The sequence below is a fragment of the Uloborus diversus genome, chromosome 2 (assembly GCF_026930045.1).
Source record: "Uloborus diversus isolate 005 chromosome 2, Udiv.v.3.1, whole genome shotgun sequence".
Classification (NCBI taxonomy): Eukaryota; Metazoa; Arthropoda; class Arachnida; order Araneae; family Uloboridae; genus Uloborus; species Uloborus diversus.
The window spans coordinates 191,471,017-191,494,510 of NC_072732.1; the positions used below are offsets into that span (position 1 = coordinate 191,471,017).

Here is a 23,494-nt window from a genome sequence, read left to right on the forward strand (position 1 = left end):
GAGAACAGTTAAAATTGTTTAAGGCACTTAAAGTGGCCTTTCCAGTCTCTGAAATTTAGTACTTGATTGTACTCTTGTACAGTATTGTTCTAACTTTGTAAGAAACAACTATTTTAAGTTTGGGGCCTCGGTGGCCTAGCGGTATTGCTCAGCAACTGCTTGCATGCAGAGAGGCACTGGTTCGATTCCCGCCTATTGCCCTGAGTGTTCTTCTGACTTCCTTGCATTGTAATAAATCTGCATTGTGCTATCTGTCTTATGTGTCTGAGCAAAAGTCCGACTCCCACCCAAAATGGGGCTCAGTCAAACGGAAGCCGCTCATATTAGCCTCAAAAGCGGATTAACGCCTTCGTTATTCATTACCTTGGGTGCTCCAAGGGGCATCAGGAAGAACAACATTTTAAGTTTAAAAGAAAAAAACTATTGATTTCTCATTACAACAACTTTTTATTTTCAATTACAAGTAGTGCAAAAAAAAAAAAAAAAAATTAGAGGTAGTGTTTTTTTTTTTTTTCGTTTCCTTCTGGGCTGAACAGATTAACAATATGCAGAAGAAGTAAGATAAATGCAAGTAATACAAAATAATTTCAAAAATTACTGCATTTGGAATTAATTAAACAGCAATATATGAAACGTGAATCACAAAAATTTATCTCAGGTACAGGGTGGCAACAGGAACTGTGAAAAAAAGTTCCCTGACTTTTCCCTGATTTCCCTGATTAAGTTCACCAAATTTCCCTGATTTACGTTACCAATGATAATGGTTTTCTTTCTTTACTCTACTTGAAATCCATTGTATGTTTGTATAAAATGCAGTATTTTAAAAGTTTTAGGTTGTGTAAAGTTGTTGAACTAAAGATATATTTTTAAAAAATGCTACTTTTTAATAAAATGGTTGAAAAATATATCAAGTCAATTTTTTTGGGGAAAAAACCCTACAAAACAGTATATTAATTTTTTCTACATAGAAAGATTATAGAAAATTTAAAAAAAAAAAACTTTACTTCCAGAAACCACTTAGCATAAGACTTTTAAGAAACTATTAAAATTACTCTTAAAAACATATGTGTATTTCTGATAGAACTAAAAAGTAATTGAAATTATTTTGAACTAAGTTTTCAAACAGTATAATAATTGTTGCAAGAATAACAAGTAATAGTGAAAGAATAGAAGTAATGTAGTTATTCTTATATAACTAATTTACATATTTATGCAAAACAGATGAAACCATTTGACATCCATTCATAGGGAGCTTTTCTATAATCAAGAACATAGGTTTTAATGAATGAATACAACATTTTAACAATAAAATAATAAAGATATTTACTTAAGTACACAAGTTAACTCTATCTCAAATGATTTCAGTACGTAACGAAAAAAAAATCTTAGATTGCTATTGTAACAAACAACTTTGAAATGCAAGAAAAAAAAGAAGAAAAAAAAAGCAATTAGTTAATTTCAAAATATATAAAAGAATACAACTTGGTTATAAAATTAAAGAATCACTTCAGTCTGAAGAAAAGAAAACCTTTATAATCTGCGGCGACAACAAATAGTATAACGGCAATAAACAAAGTTTTTTTAATCGAAAGTTCAATTTTAGCAATTAAATTAAAAACGCGAAGAAGTAATAACTTTTAAGCTTTTATAGTATTAATTCAAAAACCAAAGATTTCTTCTTGAAATCGTGATTACAGTATGCTAATTACTTCGAGACAATGCAATAAAGGCAAAGGAGCTAAGGCATTAATGAAGGTTTCCTCTTTGCCTGTATGGTTGTTTATTTTACATAGCATTGAAAGCGTAAAAGGAAATTTCAAGCTAGGTAAAATAAACAACCTAACAGACACAGAAGCAATCTTAGGAAGTCATCCTGTGGTTAATAAGTAAGATTCAGTACTTTGACGTTGAGGAAAAAAGATTAACTTTACTTTTTGTTTGAACAGATAATTGGCAGAAAATGCATAGAGAATTAGAGTACTTAACTTTGTAAAGCAAAAAAAAATTTTTTTTCTTCATAAAATAAATTTTCCCTGATTTTTTGTTATTTTTTCAAAATTTCCTGATGTTTCCCTGATCTCCCTGATCTGTCGCCACCCTGTAAGTAATATGCTACAGAAACGTGAGAACCATGATTTTTATATTTTTGATGCAGGATGTGGCAAGGACCTAAATTTGACAAATTTCGACATTTCTCCCCCTACCCCCCATAATTTGTTATACATTTTTAAATTTATGGTTTGTATCCACACTTTTCCAAATTTTCAAGGTTTTTCAAGCACTTTATAATGGAATTTGTTATTTCAAGTACTTCTCTTCTTTTCTTTAAAGAACAAATCATGAAATTTTCCGGAGTTGGGGGACTTTCAACAAAGCGGATGCCCTCAACTATAGCTTGTTTAGTTTATAGGTAAATCTGTTTTTTTTTTCTTTAAATCTTTGTTTTAGTTTTCAATTTGTTGAAACAGTCGTTGATTATTTTAAGTATAGCGGCCGATTACTCATATTTTCAGTCATATATTAATGGTTTTCAATTCAAAGTAGTCGTTTTCAACACATTTCAACAACACAGTGACAGCTTTACTCTATGTAATACAGTGTACCATGCCCCCCCCCCCCCCCGATCAGAAAAGGATTGTCGCTATTCTCTACATTTTCACTTCTGAATTTTTCAAAAAAAAGAAAAAAAACTCATGATTTTTTCTTTTTACATTTTTTAAGATGTGTTGTTACTATGTATAAAGGTCCTCCCAAGACTGGAGGGGGGCATTGACCCCCCCGCATCCCCCCATAAATCTGCCCATGATTAGTAGACTTTCTTTTGGCACTTATTGCACAGTTTATTTTGATACAATATTTTTTGACTACAATCTGAGTGTCTTGCCTCTCTTACGCATGATATATTTTTTATTACAGTTCAGAATATATATAAACAACACATGAAATAATTTACATCAGAAAGAGGGGAAAGTGCATCCGGTGCGAGGGTCCAACCCACCACCTCAAGTGTGAGAAGCAATCGCTTAGACCACTCAGCCCTGAGGCCCCAATTAGTAGACTTAGTAAACAAAAATTTCAGGCAGCTAAAACTACCCGCATTTGTCTCACGCCGCACAGTGGAGTATTTGACTGAAAATCCTGGCCAAAACTAGTTTGAAATTTTCACCCTTCTGAAGGCGACATCCTTGTGTGCGTTTGTGCGCTGTACGGCGAAGCTATCCCACTTATAGACATGAAACTTGGTATACAAGTTGTCTGAAATGTCTAATGTTACAATTTGAAACTCGATTTTTAAAATTTGAATTAGAAAATGAAATATTTAATATTTTATCCACGGTTTAGACTTTTGCATGTTTACGACCGTAAAAACGATCCTAGTAAACGTAGAAAAAAAACCCAATGCATCACTAGATAGGAAAAATAATTTTCTTCAAGATTATGGTTTGTTTGAAGTTCTAACGTAATTAACCGAATTTCTAAGAATTTACAAAGGGAGGTCACATTTTCGACTTTTTTCAATTATTCAATCCATGTAAACTAAAATTCTCGCATCCAATATTCTAATAATGTTATGGCTCTGAAACTTTTTAAGGAAATAATATAAACACCTTACCTTCATTTACAGCGAAAACGGTGAAGTTATGTTCTTTCACTGATTTATAATGAATTTTTTTTCAATGAGTTGAAATAAAAATTTTCAATAATTTTCACTCGATCCGAAATGAATGCCACGGTTGGCTCTTTGCCAATAATGCTTAGACAAGTGATAAGTAAACATGTTCGATGCGAATTGCTGTTTTCCTTTGAAGATATGTAATTAAGTGCACTGTTCGAGGGGGGAAAGAGCAAAAAGCGGTTAAAAAAATCTTAGTATTCTGTACAAAAACACTAATTTGAAACCAAAAAAATAATCAATTTTATTATTTTCGTTTGGTTTCAATTATTAAAACCACGAGTTAATCATGCACAAAAAGAATTAAAGACAAGGGTTTCGGGTTTACAAAGAACCTTTTTTCTATTGAAAATAAATAAATAAATAAATGAACTAGGATATTTTAACTGTAAAAACACTCGAAAATGGATATTCAAAAGCTCTTTGTTTTTGAATTGTATATATTGAACTCGTACCTTGGGTCGATCCTTAGTTTTACATCGTGTGATGTGTCCCGCTAAAAATTGTACGAACAAATTTGGAACTAAAATTTTATATAACTTTAATTTCACAATGAGTAGGTAAAATGTCTTAAATATGGATAGCTCGCTAGCGTAGGAACGTTAGGAGACAATTACAATTGTCTCCTAACGCTAGCAAGTGTGTGTGTGGGGGGGGGGGGTATTTCCCCCCTTTTTCTACGTATAAGGGGGAAAGCCCCCTCCCCCGGCACATTATTTGCAGCAATGAGCTGAAAAAATATAAATATTTATTTATTTTATCTAAAATCTATCTCAATTTTAAGGAAGAGCACATTTTCTTAGCGAGATCACAAAATAATTTAATTTATTTAACTCATTAACGTACATGAGAAAATTAATATAACTGAACGCAAACACATGGTTTAGGGGTGCAGTGAATCTCTTTAGCGATGCATATAGGTAAGCGTTTTCGAAATTAATTGGATGATTCTCATTCCATAACTTACATCTTTACACATTGATGAAGCGGTTTCTCATAACCATGAAACTCGTGTCTGAAATTTTATTGTTGTTTGTGCGCTCAAATATGTCGATCTTTTCATTCAGTAGTACTTATGATAACTTTTTGCAAATTTATTAAATCTTTGTAGGTAAATTCAGTTTAAAATCATGACTTGTCACAAAAAGATCGGATTATGCACTTTTTTTTAAAAAAATCATTTAAAAAAAGGGCAGTTGTAGGCGGAAGATTTTTTTGCTGAATTTAGCACTAGAGACTTTGCCAAATACGATGCAAACTTTCAAAACAGCCCGACCAAGCCCGACACCCATTTAAAAAGCTTTCTCTAGTTATAAATTAAGGCGAAAAGCCTTTAAAAATCTCACGTACCAAGTTTTCTTTATTTTTTTCACTAAAAGAAAATAAAAATATTTACTTTGATTTATAATTAGCACTAAGCCCTGACATTTCTTTATACCGTAAAATTGGTTTGGTTCAATTCCATTCATTTAGAAAGCCACAAAAAAATCTACATTGAAACGTAATAATTAAGCTGAAACGTAACAAAAAAGCGAAAATTCTTATAGAAATCTCATCTTTCACCGAGGCTATCAGAAATTGTATGTGACTCAAGTTTTCAAAACAGGTGCCGATCGATGCACCAGTTAGTCAACTATCATGGAATAAATTTTCATAAAAATCGGGTAAATTTTTAATTTTGGACTTTTGGCCAGGATTTTCAGTCAAATACTCCACTGTGCGCCGTGTTGCATGCAGTAGCAGGCGACATAGCGACTGCGGGGCGACACGATCCCGAATTAACAAAATGGCAGTTGGTTGCTGATAAGGAGAATTTTGATTACTGTCATGTGTTTAGTGACACTCCCGATGTTAAGACAAATCGATTGACGTAAGAATTACAAAAATTGGCCAATGCATTTAGCCTGTAGAACGCCACATAGGAACAGACATACATACAGTGGCTCCCAAAAGTGTTCGTACACCTACGACTTTCAATGAAATAGGCCTTTATGCATTGGTTGGAATTAATATTTTGGAGTAGGTTTTTTTCATTATAAGATCTATGATCTATTTTTAACAAAACTACACGAATATTTTTTAATAAAACATTAAAACTTAATTTTTTAAAAAATCAAAAACCAAAAAGTGCCGGAAATTTTATCTCACAAAAATCTTTGTACACTTTGAAAAAATGTCAAAAAATTAGTAAATAATCTAACTTTTTACATTATTATTATTTAGTAGAATATCATGCAGTATCAACAACAGCTTTTAAACGTCTGGAAATAGATTTCATTGTTTTGTTTTTTCTTTTTTATGCAATTTCTGAATAAGTGTTAAGCCGCACTTCGAGTCTTACTGTTTCTAGTTCACTTTTCGTTTCAATGGTGTTTTATCATAATCTAGCCACCAGATATCTCCAAATATGTTCCATTAAGTTTAAAGCTAGCGATTGAGGAGATATTTCTAAGTTTAAGGTCAATTTTTGAGGCACCAAATGCAAACTTGTACTTCTTATCGTCTTGATAAAAAACAAAGTTATTTCCAATTGCCAAAATTTTGGCTAATAGTTTGAATTTGTTTTTTGAAATATTTAAGTGAACAGCATAATTCATTATTTCATCAGAAAATTCCAAATTTCCAAGTCCTGATGCTGTTATGCACCCTCATACAAGAACACCTTCGCCATCCTGATTAACTGATCAAGCTTAAGTTCTTAAGATTAAATTCCTCATTTTTTCTTCTATTGACAATTATACAACAATTTAACCCAAAATATTGAATGTATTTTCATCTATAAGTAAGACGTTGTTCCAAAACGTTTTGAGCTTATTTATCATTGATTTTACGACGGAAGGCGTAAGTTTACTGTTTTTCGCTACGAACAAGAAAATTTCTGTGGGAAGAAGTCCTCTTTCATCCAGCTAATCAGAGAACTTGGCGAACAATTTTTGGTGAAAATTAAACGTAAAATTTTTCATTCAATTCTGCAGAAACTTTTTCAGCACTCAATGTGTATTTTTCATAATTTTTTTAACTGTAAACCTCCGATCACGCTTTGTTAACTTTGCCAGTTGACCTTTTCTTACCTTGTTTTCAATCCGATTCTTGTCTTTAAAGCATTTTGTCAAGCACTTCACTATAGAATGGTATAAATTAACTAATTTAGAGACATTTCAAACTAATTTTTGGCTACTGTAAGGGGAAAAAATCAAATTTTGAATTGTGTTTGTTGTTTTCTACGCATGCCAGCCATTTTCAAATAATAAGCAGAATATTAGGAAATAAATAAACAAAATATTAAAGGCAAATGACTTTACAGTGTCATTACAATGCAAAAATAATAAAAAAACCACATATGATAATTTTAATCATGAATTTAGTCGAAAATATATCTGTATGGTGATTTTTGTGGCGTATTTTTTCTCTGTCTCATTGTTTTTTGACAAATTTCAAAAATAAAATTTGGCAATATTTCGAAAAAAAAACTACTGGGTTTTATTCCAGAATGGCATAGGAATGGTGTGAAAAAAATTTGAACTTCATATTCGAATTCAGTTTTGCGTTATTTTGGTTTTACTACAAAATTTCAACGTCTACGAACACTTTTGGGAGCCACTGTACATAGACTGACAAACACGGTATACGCCCAAAATGTCGCGGCCAAAATGGCGCGGGACAAAATGTCGCGGTCAAAATGTCGCCAGTCCAAAATGTCGTCGTTCCACAATGTCGCCGGTCCAAAATGTCGCCGGCCTAAAATTCGCTAGTTCAATTTGTACGAAAAATTTAAATGTACGTCGATGCTTTCCAGCATAAAAGTTGCGAAAGAATATTAATTGCCTTTCAAAGTAAGTTCCTTCAAAAATTCCAAACGTTTTCTCCTGTTTTAATTCGTAAACATCAGATTAATTCCAGAAAATTAATAGTTTTCAGAAAAATATACGTTTTTCTATATACTATTACAAACGTAAACATGTGAAAGGCTGCTGCAACGGAATTCTCTTTCTCGTTTAATCTGATTAATAATAATACTCAAGATTTAACATAAAGGATCAAGAATTAACGCAAGGATTCAGACAAAAAATTGGTATGGAAGTAAAACTAAACTGTTCTAAACGCGAATGAAAGAATAGTGAATCGCAATTTGAATATGGCAAGAGAATAGGCGGTTTGTATTTTTTGGCGTAATGAAGTAAAAACAAATAACTCCTTCACTCTAGCATATTATTACGGTAGCGACAGGTCAGTCATTTAGGGGATCAGGCGGAATGGCCCTCGACTTTTTTTTTATATACAAGTGGGAGTGGTTTTTATAGCAATGCTATGAAATTTGCATTGGTTATACATACGCCCGTTATCCTCCCTCTCCCCTTTCACTGGAAAAATTCGAAATCACGGGCCAGGGAGGAAATAAAGTAGAAAAGTATCTTAATGAAATTTAATTTTCTCATAGATTTATCAACATTACCCTAAGAACTGTAAAAAAAAAAAAAAAAACTGCGTTTTCAGTGAGATATACGTTGGTTAAAGTAAGATCAAAACTGCCGTGGGAACTCCCATCTCTTATGAGTAAAATTCTAAAATTACGTCGAAATGTTCACCGTCAAATCTTTTGAAATCAATGAAACCCGTAACTGCTAAAACAAGTGTCTTTCACTCAGATTTTTGAAAAACGACTCTACGCGATGACAAATATTTTCAATTCTCAACATTCATGAAATTTATATATTCGATGGAACATCAAGGGACAATTTCAGAACAGATATTTTATTGAAGGTTTTCAAGAGGATACTTTCATGCATGCGAAGTAGCGCTTGTCAGCTAATCACATTTTCCAATTTTAAATAGAAAAGAAAAAATTTCATAATGTAGGGTGAAATAACTGATATGAATGAGATTATTCAGATCAATTTTGACCTAGACTTATTTTTAAAATGAGTTTCAAAAAGTAATAGTTCCAGCTCAATATAGCTTGGTAATTCAGAAAGAAAAGAATATTGATAATAATAATAATAAACAAATAAGTTTTTCTCTCTCAGAAAAAATTGCTGTTTTAATTAGTGAATTTTTACTACGCAAATTATATAAGAATGCAAACTCAGTTTTTATTTAACACTCACGCTAGTTAAAGTGCTACAAAAATGAGAAGAATACACGGTTAATTTAGATTTTATTGATATCATGCTCAACCTCTCATACATAAATTCAGTATATTTTTCATTGTTTATTTAATTACACTGACTCACGTAAACGATTACGAAACTCAACTTAGAACGAAAATATGGCTTGTTTTCGTTTAATTTCACTTGTATACTACATTTTTGTATGAATCCTCGCATTACTTCTTGAGATATAGCAGTCACATAAAACGATAAAAATTATTCTCTGATCCATCCTTTTGGGATGACTGAAGCCAAAAATAAATGAGCAACTCGCCCTTTAAGATATACCTGTAGACCAAATTTTGTCTTAACCCTTGTACAGTAGACGCTCGTTTTAAGCGGGGGTTATGTTCCACGGAAATGCTGCGTAAATCGAAATCGCGTAAATTTAGACCTAATATTAGTGTCAAAATAGGAATTAGGTTCCGTAGATTAAAAAAAATACTTCATTCTAGTGATGACTAATTGTATAATAAGTTTAATGTGTACTTATATCAATTTTTATGCACAATATGCATAAAGAAAACAAACTAATTTCGTGTTCTGTTTATGAAGAAGAGCTGACTATGATAGTTTTTTCGTAGTCATTAAGAATTTTTCCTCCAATTCTTTGCTTAGCATTAACTCATCCATGATCACTTGCGTCATTTCCATGATAGAATCTTCTTTCACTAACAAATCAGAAAGATCATTCCTATTGTCTACGGATGGTTCGAAAATTTTAAATGTGAGCGCTTTTGGTTGTGTGTCACCGGAGTCGGTATCCGCGTTGGTTTTGACCTCCTTTGTCACTCCTAAAAGCTCTTCTTCCAGTGAGTTCTGAACTGTGTGAGTTTAATCACTTTACTTCTGATGGAAAAAGCTCTGGAACCAATCGCATAAAATGTCTCCAAGGACCCAAGTTCGATTATTAGCACGCCAAAATGCAGTTAGTTAAGTGTAATCTGCAATCTTTAGTTGCTTGGGTTTTGAAAGAGAGGAAAATGTTACCTGTTTGCATTGCCGCATCTGCGTAAATAAAATAAAGGTGTCAAATCTTCAACCGCGTATAATCGAAACAGCGTAAAATAAACCCGCTGAAAACGAGGGTCTACTGTATTACTTTTTGAGATATATCAATCACAGATAATAAAAAAGAAAGGAAAAAACATTTGATTGCTCCACCCTCTGGTGTTATTGAGCCCAAAATCTGTCCCCCTGCTGCTTCCTAACATTTTATTTGATTCCGTTCATTTTTTGAGCAATGACAGTCACGCATATCGATGAAAACGTTCAGTTACTCCACTATCTTGAACGAATTGACGCAAAAAACCACGCAGCCCTAAATCATATATGGGTACTTGCGGGTATCGTTCGAATTCTTACTACAGGTTTTGACGTAGAATGTCCCCAAAAAATCGGTCACATACAAACGCACACTATTCTTGAAGAAAAGTTTAAAATAATTTAGCGAACGTCAGAACTGAACGCCGTCAGAACGTTTTACAGTTGGTAGATAGCGAGTCACAAGAAATAAGATAAGGTAACGCTTGTATTCTATTCGTTTGCTGAAAAACAGCCGAGAGTTGCAAATCAAAACGGAATAATCTTTTTAGAATTTATCATGAAACTCAGTTAGTCCAGCCTCATTTTTAACGGAGACATTCATTAAAGGCAGTAACCATTTATTCTGCAAATTTGGTGTTAAACATCATTTTTGTACATTTAAATTTTTCTTACCAACTGAATGAGCGAATTTTGGATCTACGACATTTTGGACAGGCGACATTTTGGCCCGGCGACATTTTGGTCAGACGACATTTTGGACAGGCGACGTTTTAGCCCGGCGACATTTTGGATCGGCAATGTTTTGGCCCGGCGACATTTTGGACCTTCGACATTTTGGGCCGCCGACATTTTGGACCGGCGACATTTTGGACAGGCGACATTTTGGCCCGGCGACATTTTGGACCGGCGACATTTTGGACCGGTGACATTTCGGCCCGGCGACATTTTGACCCGGCAACATTTTGGGCCGGCGACATTTTGGGCCGGCGACATTTTGGACCAGCGACATTTTGGACCAGCGACATTTTGGTCCGGCGACATTTTGGAACGGCGACATTTTGGCCGCGACATTTTGTCACGCGACATTTCGGTGGCGACATTTTGACCCCAAACCGACAAACACATTACCATCCTTTGCGTCGCGCACGCGCAGTCGGGTAAAAAAAAAGCCATATCTCTAGTTCAAAGAATTTTTAAAAGCAAGTTATGCTCCCATGCCATAGACTCACAAAAATAAATAAATAAATAAATAAAATTAAAAAAAAAAAAGTTGTATTAATGTTGCTGCAGAAGTAAAAATGGTAATAAAATATTTAGGAACCTTTTTATTATTGTTTTCAGCTTAGAAAACAAATATTCCAAAATTTTATGGGGAAATGTACTGCACAAAGCATGTGAGAACTCTAGAATTATAATCCATAAGAATCAGAAGAAAAGAAAAAAAAACCAAGTTGCTGGTTCAAAACTGAACAACTTTCAGAGCACGAATAGATAAATCGCATAACAAGTGATATTTTGGAGATGTGTTTATTTATCAGGCAAAAGAAATTAGCCTTGTTGGAACTGTCATAAAATTATTTTCTGCACAGTGAGAGTGGATAGCAATTTTAGATGCTTAGGTATGAATCCTATTTGTCTTAATAAACATATTCTATAAGTTGATGAACTGGATGTATAATTGTACGACTCTGATGATTTATATGATCATATTTTATTGATTTATTTTTGGAAAAAGATCACAAAAAATTTTGATTTTTCAATTGCAAGTGTTCTTGAGTGGAGATTCAGTACTTTTGAGATCTTTATTTTAAATCTAAAAATTAATATTTTGAACTGTATAAAATGTTTCTGAAATGAGTAAAAGGGTTTCATTTTAAATGCTACATTAGCTCATCGTCTGCCTGTGCAACATTTATCACCCTTTTTTTAACAGGAAGTAAAGCATCCTAAGAAATAACATGAACAAAGCAGTCAAAATAGTTTCAGTTAGGGATATTTATCATACAATGTAAAAAATAAGTAAATAAATAAAAAATTTAAACTGGAATAATTTTGGAAATATTCAATAAGTGTTATAAATAATTGTTAAAAACTGCAGCAGATTTATATTTGCTCAAATTGGTCACCAAAGAAGCATTACGACTGATGTATTTTTTAAGAATTAAAAATTTTTATGTCATTGAACTTTTGTATTTTGACTAAAAATAAAGATTAAATTTTGCATCATTCCAAAATTTTTCTACAAATTACAGCAAATATCATTTCATAAGCAAAACAACAAAGCAAGACAAATGTATAGAAAAAAAACAAAAAAAAAAATTTAAACTTACAGCTTGAAGTTTGCTTCCTTGCTTTTCTTCCTTATAATGCTGAAAGAAAAAACAATTTATCAACATACAAAATGCATTAATATTGCAGAATTTGTATGAAATTTTAAACTGACATTTTTTTTAAACTTGATTTTACAAAATTGGAGGAAATAAGGGGATAAATGAAAAATTACCGTAGTGATGGTTCTGGCAATGCTTCCGGATAAACTGGAACCTGCACACCTTTCTCCCATTCTGGTTTCCAAGGATCCTCAATCAACCAATATTCATCAGTAGTAAGTTGTTCACTATCAGGTAGCTTCATTGCACTTATGAGATCTTTGCGAAATAACTGAAATAAGAAATTGATTTACAGCACCATTAAACAAGTCCACTCCATGAAAACATAATTTACAATCAGGTGTAGCATTCAAATAGTAATTTAAAAAAAAAAAAAGAAAAAAAAAGGATGACTAAAACAGATCAGTCTTCAATTTCCTTGACTTTTCTACAACCAACTTTAAATTTCCAGGTATTAAATTGTCCAATTCAGCACACTCCAGACAATCTGCTTTATATTACTTTTTAACATGTTGCAAATAAAAAATATGAGAAAATGTGGCTAAGAAAACAAGTCAATCAAAGTTTTTTCACAGTACGTCCAAAAGCGCAATGCTAACGAAACATGAATTAATCAAATTGAAAGAAAGTGCAGTAATTTAAGTTCATTGAACTTACTTCAGCTGGAGCATTAGTCAAAAATCGACTATTATATATTTTGGAAGTTGGTGGTTCTGCATACTTGGAAGAAAGAAAAGCTATGAAAGAAAAAAAAACTAAATTTAAAATGTGCTTATGATATGATTGACAACATGTATACAAATACATGCATAAACAGCATGAAAACATATATGTATATATATATATATATAATGCAAATCTATACAGCAAAACCCAGATTTAACATTTCCAACACTTAATCTTTCCACATTGTAAGTTTTTTCTTGTTCGTCCCACACTTTTCAATGCTGTTAGTGAGTTATTTTTCCCCATACATTAAGTTTCTCTTTTCATCGCATTCCTGCGTTTAAGGTTTTTACTAAAGTAATACTAACTTGACTCAAATAATGCTTGCAATATCAACCAGATAGCCCAGTTTACAAACTACTGAGGCATAGAGAAACAAGTGTTAAAATAATAAGTATTTGAGAAGATAAAAAAAATTAATTTTTAACATCATAAGAAAAATGCAAATCATTGTAAAGATTTTTGTACAATATGGTCACAAAAGAATAAAAATCAAATCATTTTTTTAAGTAAAAGTAGGTATATAAAAGCACACACATATACAGTGAAATCTCATAATAAAGAATATACCACTAAAAAAAATGTTCTATTTGTCATTACATTGACTGAATTCCATTACAATGAAATTCCTGTTTCAGAAAGCAAAATTTGCAGTTCATTGTAATGGGCTTTCACTGTACGTATGTATCCTACTGTTTCATAGGGTGGGTCGAAAAACATGAAAGTGGGAATCTTTATTTGGAACACCCGCCAAAAAATGCCTATTTGTTAGTACAATACACATATAAAATATTATCAAGTTCGAACATCTTGAGGTTTCTAACAAGGCTTGAATTTCTACAAAAATAGGGGAAAATGGTCGATTTTCAACATTTTTTATGAAAATACAAATATTTTATACTTTTGTTCTAACAACATTCAAATACTTTCTTTTAACACTGTTTTCACGTATCTTTAAAATAATTTGTTCTTGACAGTTCATGGGCCATACATAAGTCAAAAAATTCAGTGAAATTAATCAAAAATCAACTTTTTCTTACACATTGCAATATTTCTTCTTTTATAATCAAATTACTATTTTTTGCTTTCAGTTGGAAGTGGAATTAAATTTTATTACATTAACAGCCCAGAACACACCATGAGGAGGTGGCTGCATTTTGTTTTCCATTTTGTTCTTCTCATCCACCTGATTTGCATATTTACAAATGCATTTATATTTGCAACTACTATATATGCTTTTTAACGGGTTTTTACTTATAAATCAAGGATTTAAGTTGGAGTTATGACTCAGTTGTGACATTGCAAGTATATAAAAGGTTTTTCATATATAAATTCATATCTTGCCTCTTCCCTATAAACCAATTTACCGACTCACTAACCAGTTTACAACCCTTTCAACACCTGGAATGTGAAAGTGGAACATTTAATAAATTCATGATCATTATCATTTCTTGAAGTTGAATTCTTTCTAGAAATAACATCATAATTTTTCACATCATCAGTAAAGGAGAGGAAAGTGAGCATGTCAATGCGTCAATTAACTGTTATAGTTAAGAAATTATCTTATAGTTTTGAAGTGTTTTCTGATGAACATAATCCTCGTAAGCCCATCTGTAATCATACTTTTTTATATCTTGACTGTTATCCACTGCCATGACAAATAACAAGCTCACAAAATGGCAAAGTAGGCATTTGTTTGAATCACTGAACCCACAAGAATTAGGGAGATTATCAGACTAATGAATTGTAGTTTGTAACTTTCAATATATAAACAGTTTTATGTTTCACAGAAGTTTATTTTACTTTAATTTTATCAAAGCATAAAATTTTAGAGAAATAACTTACGAATATCTTCATATCAGTAGTAGTTTAGCTTAAATTTTAAATAGCTCTATGACTCCATTAGTAAATGTTAACGAACGCTAATGATTCAACTAAAACTTCAATAGTTTTAGAAACCTTTCAAACAAGTTTTTGCAAAGTTAATAACAGCTGATCTTTCAAAAACCATAATTCATTAAATATTTCTCTTTTACACTCCGGATCTTGAAAGGATTATAAAACTAGTTGGGGAGTTGGTAAATTGGTATTTAGGGAAGAGGCAAGATATGGATTCACATGAAAAACATTATACTTATGATCATCAATGTCTAAACTGAGTCATAAGTCAAACTTCAATCTTTTATTTAAAAGTAGAAACTTGTTTAAAATCACAGAGTAATTACAAAAATAAATGCATTTGTAAATATGCAAGCAATGTGGCTGGTTGGATGGTGAAGGGCAAAATGGAATATGAAATGCAGCCACCTCCTTGTGGTGGGTCCTGGGCTCTTAATGTCATGAAATATAATTGCATTCCCAGCTAAAAGCTGTGTTGCGCACATTTGTATGGTAGCTAAAACAGCGTGATTAATGAAATACATGTCAGTTTCATATGTAACAGAAGCTAGATAAAGATTTAAATTTTGGAAATTTTCCTGGATGCCAGTGGAGAGTAGTAGCAAATTTGTTAATTGCCACTTCTTTGTAAACCACCAAATAAAGTAACTGAACAACAAGATAGCTTTAAATTGTTATTAAAATACAAAACTTAACAGTATGAATAAAGCTCAATACAACAAATTAATAGCATAAAAGTTAATTGATGGCAGACAGGCATTAGGGTAAATAAAGAACTTTTTGAAGAGATGATAAAACTGTCAGCAATTTCTGAAAATTTTCTGCTAACAGAGCTTGTGCCATTAGCCTATATTATATGGGCAAGGCCGCCCATATGCAAAATTTTAATCTGAAGATATTTTCCCTATGGTTTAGCAGGATATTTTCCCCATGAAAACCGATTTCAGAACAGATTAGTTATTAAAATTTGATACTTCTAATAACTTATTCATCAATGGCTGGAGAAGAAATGTTTTTACATTCTTGCAAAGAAAAAAGTACTAAAAGCAAGGAAGTTCTAATTTTTAAAAGGGGGGGGGGGGGGGAGCTTGAGCCTTCACTTGCTCCTCGCCCCCATATGCGCACCCTTGTACATAGGTCTGCTGCCTATACATAAATGTATAGCTATTTTACATACCTGGACCATCTTCATCACTCCCACTGTGTTTCCGTTTTCTTTTCCCATCGGAAGCTAAAGGCAGAAATATTTTTAAAACATTAGGCATTACATATTTCAAAAATTAAAAGTTATACTCGATAGAACTGTTCAGAAATAAAGCAACACGTGCTGGAAAATTAGAGTTTTAAACCTTTGTTACATTAAAATACAAGCTTCCATCCATTGTAGCAAAATAGGTCAACAATATATCCATAAAAAAAATCTATTGAAACATGAAATGATGTTGATTACAATTTGATAGTTACTTAGAGTAATGTTGACAAAACAAGTCACATTTCGCAAACTGTTTAACTCCTAAACAGGCTAACATTTGTATAAAAAATTTTACAACAACAAACTGGAGTCTCTAATCGACTGTAGAAGGAAATAATTACGTTCACATTATTATCAAGAAACCCGTTTTTAAGGCAGAAAGTAAGTGAACATGAGAAATGCCAGCAACTCCATCACTATATTTGCAAGCAGCAATTATTACATCAAGCTAATTAGCCACATCAAAACTTTTGATATTAAAATACATTGAGTTTCACGTTTTGTTAGCAACGCCAGTTGTTGGCTGTAGATGAATAAATAAAAATTATTAAAAGTTTATTGGCGGATGCAAGTTTAATGAGATGGCCAGATCTAGGTAAAATGTAAAATTATCTGCAACATCAAATTATTTCATAAAACTTTTCTGCAAAAAAGATGGCCACTTGAGTCCTACATTGAAGCTAACAGCAAAAAAGTTATACGCAAGTGGACAGCCACTCTGCCATGACACTAGTTTGGTTGCTACTATGTCATGATTAATGACTCTGGCAGTTTCATTAGTAACAAGCCTAACTGTCGCACAATTAACAAAATCAAGATGTTTTACAGTTAAAAAAACTGGATAAATAAAGACATTTTTAAAGAAACTGTCAAAACTGTCAGCAAATTTTGAAAATGGTCTGCGATCAGAGCCTGTATGTTCGTCTATATTATTTGGATATAGAGAAGGCTTTGGATAGATATTTAATTTTCTTCAGGATATCGCTTCACAATAGATGTCAGAACACTTCAGAACATTAAATACAGCAATAAGAGACCAACATACAGATTGAAGTTTGTGTTGGGAAGCACCAGATATTTCAGTTTGTTGTAATACTTAAGCTGTCGAGGCTGCTCTGCTCGTAAAGCTCTACTGTTAATGAAGTTGGGAGGGAAAGAGATTATACAGCGAAATCCTGTTACAGTCAACTCCCGCTACAATGCGATCCGACTTATGCGAAATGGCTATAACGTGAGTTTTTCAGGAGCAATGAATTTTAGAGCTAAAGCGAATTTCTCACTCTCAACTCGAAAATATTTGGAAAGGAATTGTGATGCTATTGGTTTAGGTTTTGTTATTGACTACTAAACACTAATTCGTGAATGTACTTTCATCCTTTCAGCATCACTAACTGCGCAAGTTCCCACATATCGATATGTTTCACCACTCCTCATTTTTCATTTATTTATTCTAAATACGAAAGGTGATGAAATATTGTGGCACTTAGGCACGCTGTTTCATGTAAAATTTGAAGATGGAAACAAAAACTGAAAATTTGCGACAATTTAAGAAAAGGTAAAAATTCTTGATAAGCTTGAACAACTAGAAAGTGGGTCGAAGGTAGCACGACAATTAGGTAGAATGGGTGAATCCTTCATGCGTATAATTAAAAGTTAAGAGAAGGCAATCAGTTTATGTCCAGGGGGTCCCAGAGGGGTATTACCATATATGTAAATGTTATAAAAGCAATTGCGAAGCTACTGTATTTAAAAATATATTAGAATGACGCGATCAGATTGCGCAGGATAAATCATCATCTTTAATTTTTCAGTAATAAATGTAACTTATTGTATCTACTGTATTTTATAGTACTATTGCCCAGTGCAGTGCTTTATTATTACTACATACGGTACGCTCCGTACTGTTTTATTTTTATATATCTCTCTTCCACTGATCATTGATTTTGCGCATCGTAACAATATTTTATGTTGAATAATGCAACTTGACAAAAAAAATACAGTAAAAATTCAGTTCTTTATGTAAGAAATGTTAATATGTTAACATATGGTCAAAAATAGTTTAAAACGTGTTTAAATGTCTAAAATGATTGGGTATGTTAATTAAAAAAATCATATGACACAACAGTTTTCCACAAGGCGAAATTTCGACTTACGCGAGTAGTCTTGGAATGCATCCCTCGCGTAAGTCGGGATTCGACTACACAACAAACTCCAAGGTCCGATAAAATATTTTGTTGTAACAGAATATTCGTTGTAACAGAATCTTCTAAAAACTTACTTTATTTTTGTAAACGTGTTAATTTTACAAACCGACACCCTAATATAAGTAAATCTGCAACTTTTAGTTACAAAAGATCTAAAAATATAATTAATACATTAATTATTCTGAAAAAAAAAATTTTAAATATTGAACACACTTTTATTCATTGGTCATCATCACAAAAAGTGTTGCTATTTTCCTTTATGCGAGAGATTTGGTCCCAGTAGAAATTATAAAAGATTCTAATTCATAAACGTTATTATACTGACCACAAGAGCCCTTTCTGAATTTGCAAGGTGCCTTGCATTTGGTGCGCAGAAAATTTAAAATTTAAATTTTTTTAAAAAATCTCTTTATTAAAATGAGATTTTTTTATACAGTATCTTAATGCGGTTTAAAACGGGAGCAAACATTTGTGCAATGTAACGAAAATTTCATTGTATTGGTATTCGTTGTAACGGGATTTCACTGTACATACAAATTTGGTATTGTTGCAGAAAGAAGAAAGCTTCATCAGAGGAGACAAGCCTTCAATATAATTTCAACAGAAAATAAATTGTAGCACAGAAAGAAAATTGCATGAGCTTTTTCCCCCCCTTTGTGCCTTAACATTTGCAAATTGAACTTTCTCATAAATTACATTGGAATGAAAAGCATGAAACATATAATTGAAGCAAAACCATAATAACTCTTACCATACTGGTTATGTACAACAAGGAATTACATAAATTTGCCTACTGAATGACATGGAAAAAACAAGTAGTAAAACATGATAAAAGGAAAGAAAGAAACAAATGGCTATTGATTATTCTTTTATGAATTCTATATATATCTCATATAAATTTTTTAGTTTATGCATATCAAAGTGATGTAATTACATGCTAAAAGAAAATAAATTTTTCAATAAGTTGAAATCACATTATATTTACTAATTAAGATAAATATACTATATAACATACCTTTGCTTCCTTTGGTTCTTCGTTTTGCTGATGATGCCATACTTAAGATACTTCAAGCACTATTGCTTCTAAAAGTAAAATATAGATTATAAATTCAAACAATTAAAACTAATTTTGCACTGAAACCACAAAAATATTTTGCAACAAAATTATAGTACAGTTAATTCATCTAATTTTCAGTCATTTAAACTAAATCAATTCACTCTAACTTGAGGCAGTGGCGGATACAAGTGGTGTTTTATGCAAGTCATGACCCCCCCCCCTCCTCTCCCTAAACCATCAACAGCAGTATGTGTCCACATTGTGTTCAAACATTTTATGCATAAAATGTAAACAATTACAGTATCTTTTCAATTTATTAATTATTTTTGAAAGAAAAAAAAAATTGAGCTACTATTTAGTTTCATTGCTTATGAAATTAATTTGCAAGATTTGTCCCCAATTAGGTGCCTTGGGGGATCGGTGGCCGCGTGATTTCGCCAACTGCTTTGTAAGAGAGGAGCGAGTTCGATTCCCGCCTGTATCCTTGGGTGTTCTTCCTAAACTTTTTATGTGTATTTATAAATCGTTCATGTGTACAGGGCTCCCAACACATTTTAGCCATAGATCAGGGTAAAAGAGGACCACTTTGAATCAAAAAGGGGACCAAAGAGGACCAGTTAGGATTAAAAAGAGGACCTTGGGAGGACCATTCATAGTTAAACCCAGGGTAGCACCAAAAGGCAAATTAGCTGTCTGGCAATAAATACGTGAAGATAATTCGTTAATTAACCAAATAATGATTTTTAATGATAAATCCTTATCACCTTCTGCACATCTGAACTTCTTATCCATCGAATTATATTATTCACACAAACATTTAGATGGGGGGGGGGGGGGGAGTGACAAGCAAGCATGTGACTGACCATCTTACAGAGTAACTTTAATTGTAAAATAAATTTTCTACTACTTAAAAGGTAAAAACTAGCTAGTTAAAAATAATCACCCAAGTGACCGATCAATCAGTGCATACCTAATAAAGACCTTTTAGGTACAGTTATTACAGTAAACACCTTAGTACATAGTAGTTTACAAAATTTTTCACATAACCAGTTTAAAGAGAATTCATTTTGATATAACGTACCGCAAGACAAGAAGATATAGTTTGGAGGCCAGGAGGTCCCCCTCCCCCTCCACAGCCCTTGGTTTTTACACATATTTCCAACCAAAATATGGTAAGTTTATATACATATGAGAGTTTATGACCAAACACCAAAGCAGGAGGTAATTTCTGGCTACGCTACTAAGTTCAAAAATATTAGAGGTTTGCAAATCATTTATTAGTATGCTAAGTATCCAAATCATTTCTTCATATGTATGTATTATTTGTTCGGGAACAAAAAAATATTGTAACTCTCTTCAAGTACATATAAAAATTAGTGAGAAAGAAAATTGTTTTATTAAAGTCACCATACCCAATGTAAATTTGAGCCTGCTTTTACTGGATAACTTAATGTAATAAATAAATGTGTAAGTTTAGATTCATAGAGCTATATATTTTCAAATTGAAAATACTCATTATGAGCACTTAAAAAAATAAGGATATAAGTTTTTTAGTTTTTAAAAATAAAATTAAATAAAAAAATTTGAGGTAGCACATGTCAAAACAGCTTCTAATTTTAAAAAATATTAAAATAATTACAAGATGCAAAAGGATTGAAATCTTCCACAAGAGAATCAAATTTTCGCGAAGTATGTTCACTGTTGGCATAATTTCCAAAAAAAAAAAAAAAAAAAAATTCTCTAAAACTAAACATGACTAAAATTGAACATAAAATATGCTAGTCTAGGATAGCATATGTGAAAATAACATTCGATTGCGCAAAATATCAAAATATGTACAAGATGCAAAAGATTGAAATCTCAAAGACAAGAAGCAATTCCTCGCGAAGTTCGAGTAAGTGCAATGCTGCTATGGTTCCAAAAATAAGGAAGTTTATTATCTATTAAAATTAAACAAAAAATAAGCTATTCTATGATGGCGTATGTCAAAATAACTTCCGATTGCCAAAAATATCATAACATTAACAAGATGCAAAAAGATCGCGAAGTGCGAGTAAGTTCAATGTTGCCATGGTTTCGAGAAAAAAAAGTAGTTTATTACCTATTAAAATTAAACAAAAAATAAGCTAATCTATGGTGGCGTATACCAAAATAACTTCCGATTGACAAAAACATCAAAATATTAACAAGATGCAAAAAGATTGAAATCTCAAACACGACAAGCACTTTCCGCGAAGTGCGAGAAAGTTCAATGTTGCTATGGTACCAAAAATATAAAAATTGTCTATTAAAATTAACCAAAAAATAAGCTAATCTAAGGAGGTGTTATGTCGAAATAATTTCCGATTGCCAAACATATCATAACATTAACAAGATGCAAAAAGATCGCGAAGTGCGAGTAAGTTAAATGTTGCCATGGTTTCGAAAAAAAAGTTTATTCTCTATTGTAATTAAACACAAAATAAGCTAATCTAAGTTAATGAATGTTAAAGTAACTTCTGATTGTCAAAAACATCAAAATATTAACAAGATGCAAAAAGATTGAACTCGCAAACACAGGAAGTAATTTTTCGCGATGCTACATATCGAACACAAGTTCAGAAAATTGCACTGATGAAACATTCTTGATTTTTTTCAAGTGCGTACGAACTCGTGAAAAATATCGGTAGCAAAATGCTTTGATTTCATGTCATAACTGTTCCCCCAAACTTCTCCATTTGCTAAATTTCCATGTTACAGCGGTGGGAGGAGGAGTAATGATGTCAATCTGAAACGAAATAATACCAGAAAGTCAAGTTCAATAGAAAAACGGCGCCGCGGCAGCGTGTTCAGGCTTAACATAAGTCAGCATACAGTATCTTTTAATGTAATGAAAATTTTTAAAATCTGATTTTTTTAGTAAAAACAATACAAAAGCGGACTAAACGGACCAAAATGTTAAAAAGCGGTCTAAAGCGGACTTTACCCTAAAAAACGGACTTTGGCGGGAAAAGCGGACCATTTGGGAGCCCTGTGTGTATTGTTCTTGGAATACAAAATTGGAAAAATATTGTGGATTAATAGAGGTACTACAAGCGTCTTTTGTGGAATAGCAGAGACCTTTATCTGTGCGTAAAGAAAGGAGTCTTATTCCTAGCCGATTTGGTGCTTTTTATCGACTCTCAAGCAGTTTCAGAAATTTTTTGTACCACCCAAAATGGCGGGTACCCAAACCCAAAAGGTTTGTTCAGTGGAGGGGGCGGGGGATCATTCTTCAGCATGTATTTGTTAAAGGGACTCAAGGAACATGAGAAAAACAATTTATTACTCAGTTCAAAGTGGCGAATAGCTTTAAAAAGTTGCTTAGAACTCATTGCTATACTTTATTAAAATAAACGACTGTACGCACGGTGAACCTTCATTAATCTGGACATCACATAATCAAGGCAGCCATTTAAATGTACATGCTGTTTAAATAACAGGAGAGTTTACGCGACAGTGTATTTTTGTAGTCAGCATTATTTATTTTCGTAATTCTCTCTTATGCAGTTTTATATTTCAACATTAAAAGAATAAATCTGAAACAATTTTTACTGTGTACAGTAGTTCGTTTCTGAATCTCTGCTCCACTTATGCATTCCTTTTTTTTTAATTAAATTTGTCCTTTCATTAATTCAAAAAAAAAACCTGAATCACCTATTAGTTCACATTAATTAGGTTCTACAGTAAATGAATATAAAATTATACAATTATAATATGACAAGCAAAATAAAGAAAAGTATTCATGAAAATTGTTTTAAGAGTGGATAAAATACCTCGTATCAATTTGGATATTATGTGCATTATGTTAAGGGATGAGAGTGCTAAAAATGAAATATATATAAGAGATGTCATTTCAAGGTACTCTCAAAATGAGGAAAACTTTTAAAATTGTTAAAAAGAATTCTTATGCATATAATATTTTTGGCAATCATTTATTAATAATTCATAATTTTCTTGATAAGTCCCCACAATAGTCATCTACAACAAGCAAGTTAACTTACAAATGAGTGAATTAATAGAATTAGTTTGAAGAAAAATAAGTATTTCTCGAATATAAATATTTATTAAAGTGACTGTA

The 23,494-nt window shown here is 32.1% G+C and overlaps 1 protein-coding gene across 1 annotated transcript in view; it reads right to left on the minus strand.

Annotated features, from left to right (window-relative positions):
* The window catches only part of LOC129216734 (PHD finger protein rhinoceros-like), a 60,796-nt gene extending 41,403 nt beyond the window's left edge, over window positions 1–19,393 (minus strand). Inside the window, exons 1-5 of the mRNA XM_054850951.1 lie at window positions 19,354–19,393; window positions 16,060–16,113; window positions 12,915–12,994; window positions 12,371–12,528; window positions 12,198–12,236 (exon numbers count right to left, since the gene is read on the minus strand). Coding sequence (XP_054706926.1) covers window positions 12,198–12,236; window positions 12,371–12,528; window positions 12,915–12,994; window positions 16,060–16,113; window positions 19,354–19,393 — 371 coding nt within the window. The remainder of the gene's footprint in view (window positions 1–12,197; window positions 12,237–12,370; window positions 12,529–12,914; window positions 12,995–16,059; window positions 16,114–19,353) is intronic.
* Between the last annotated feature and the right edge of the window lie 4,101 nt (window positions 19,394–23,494).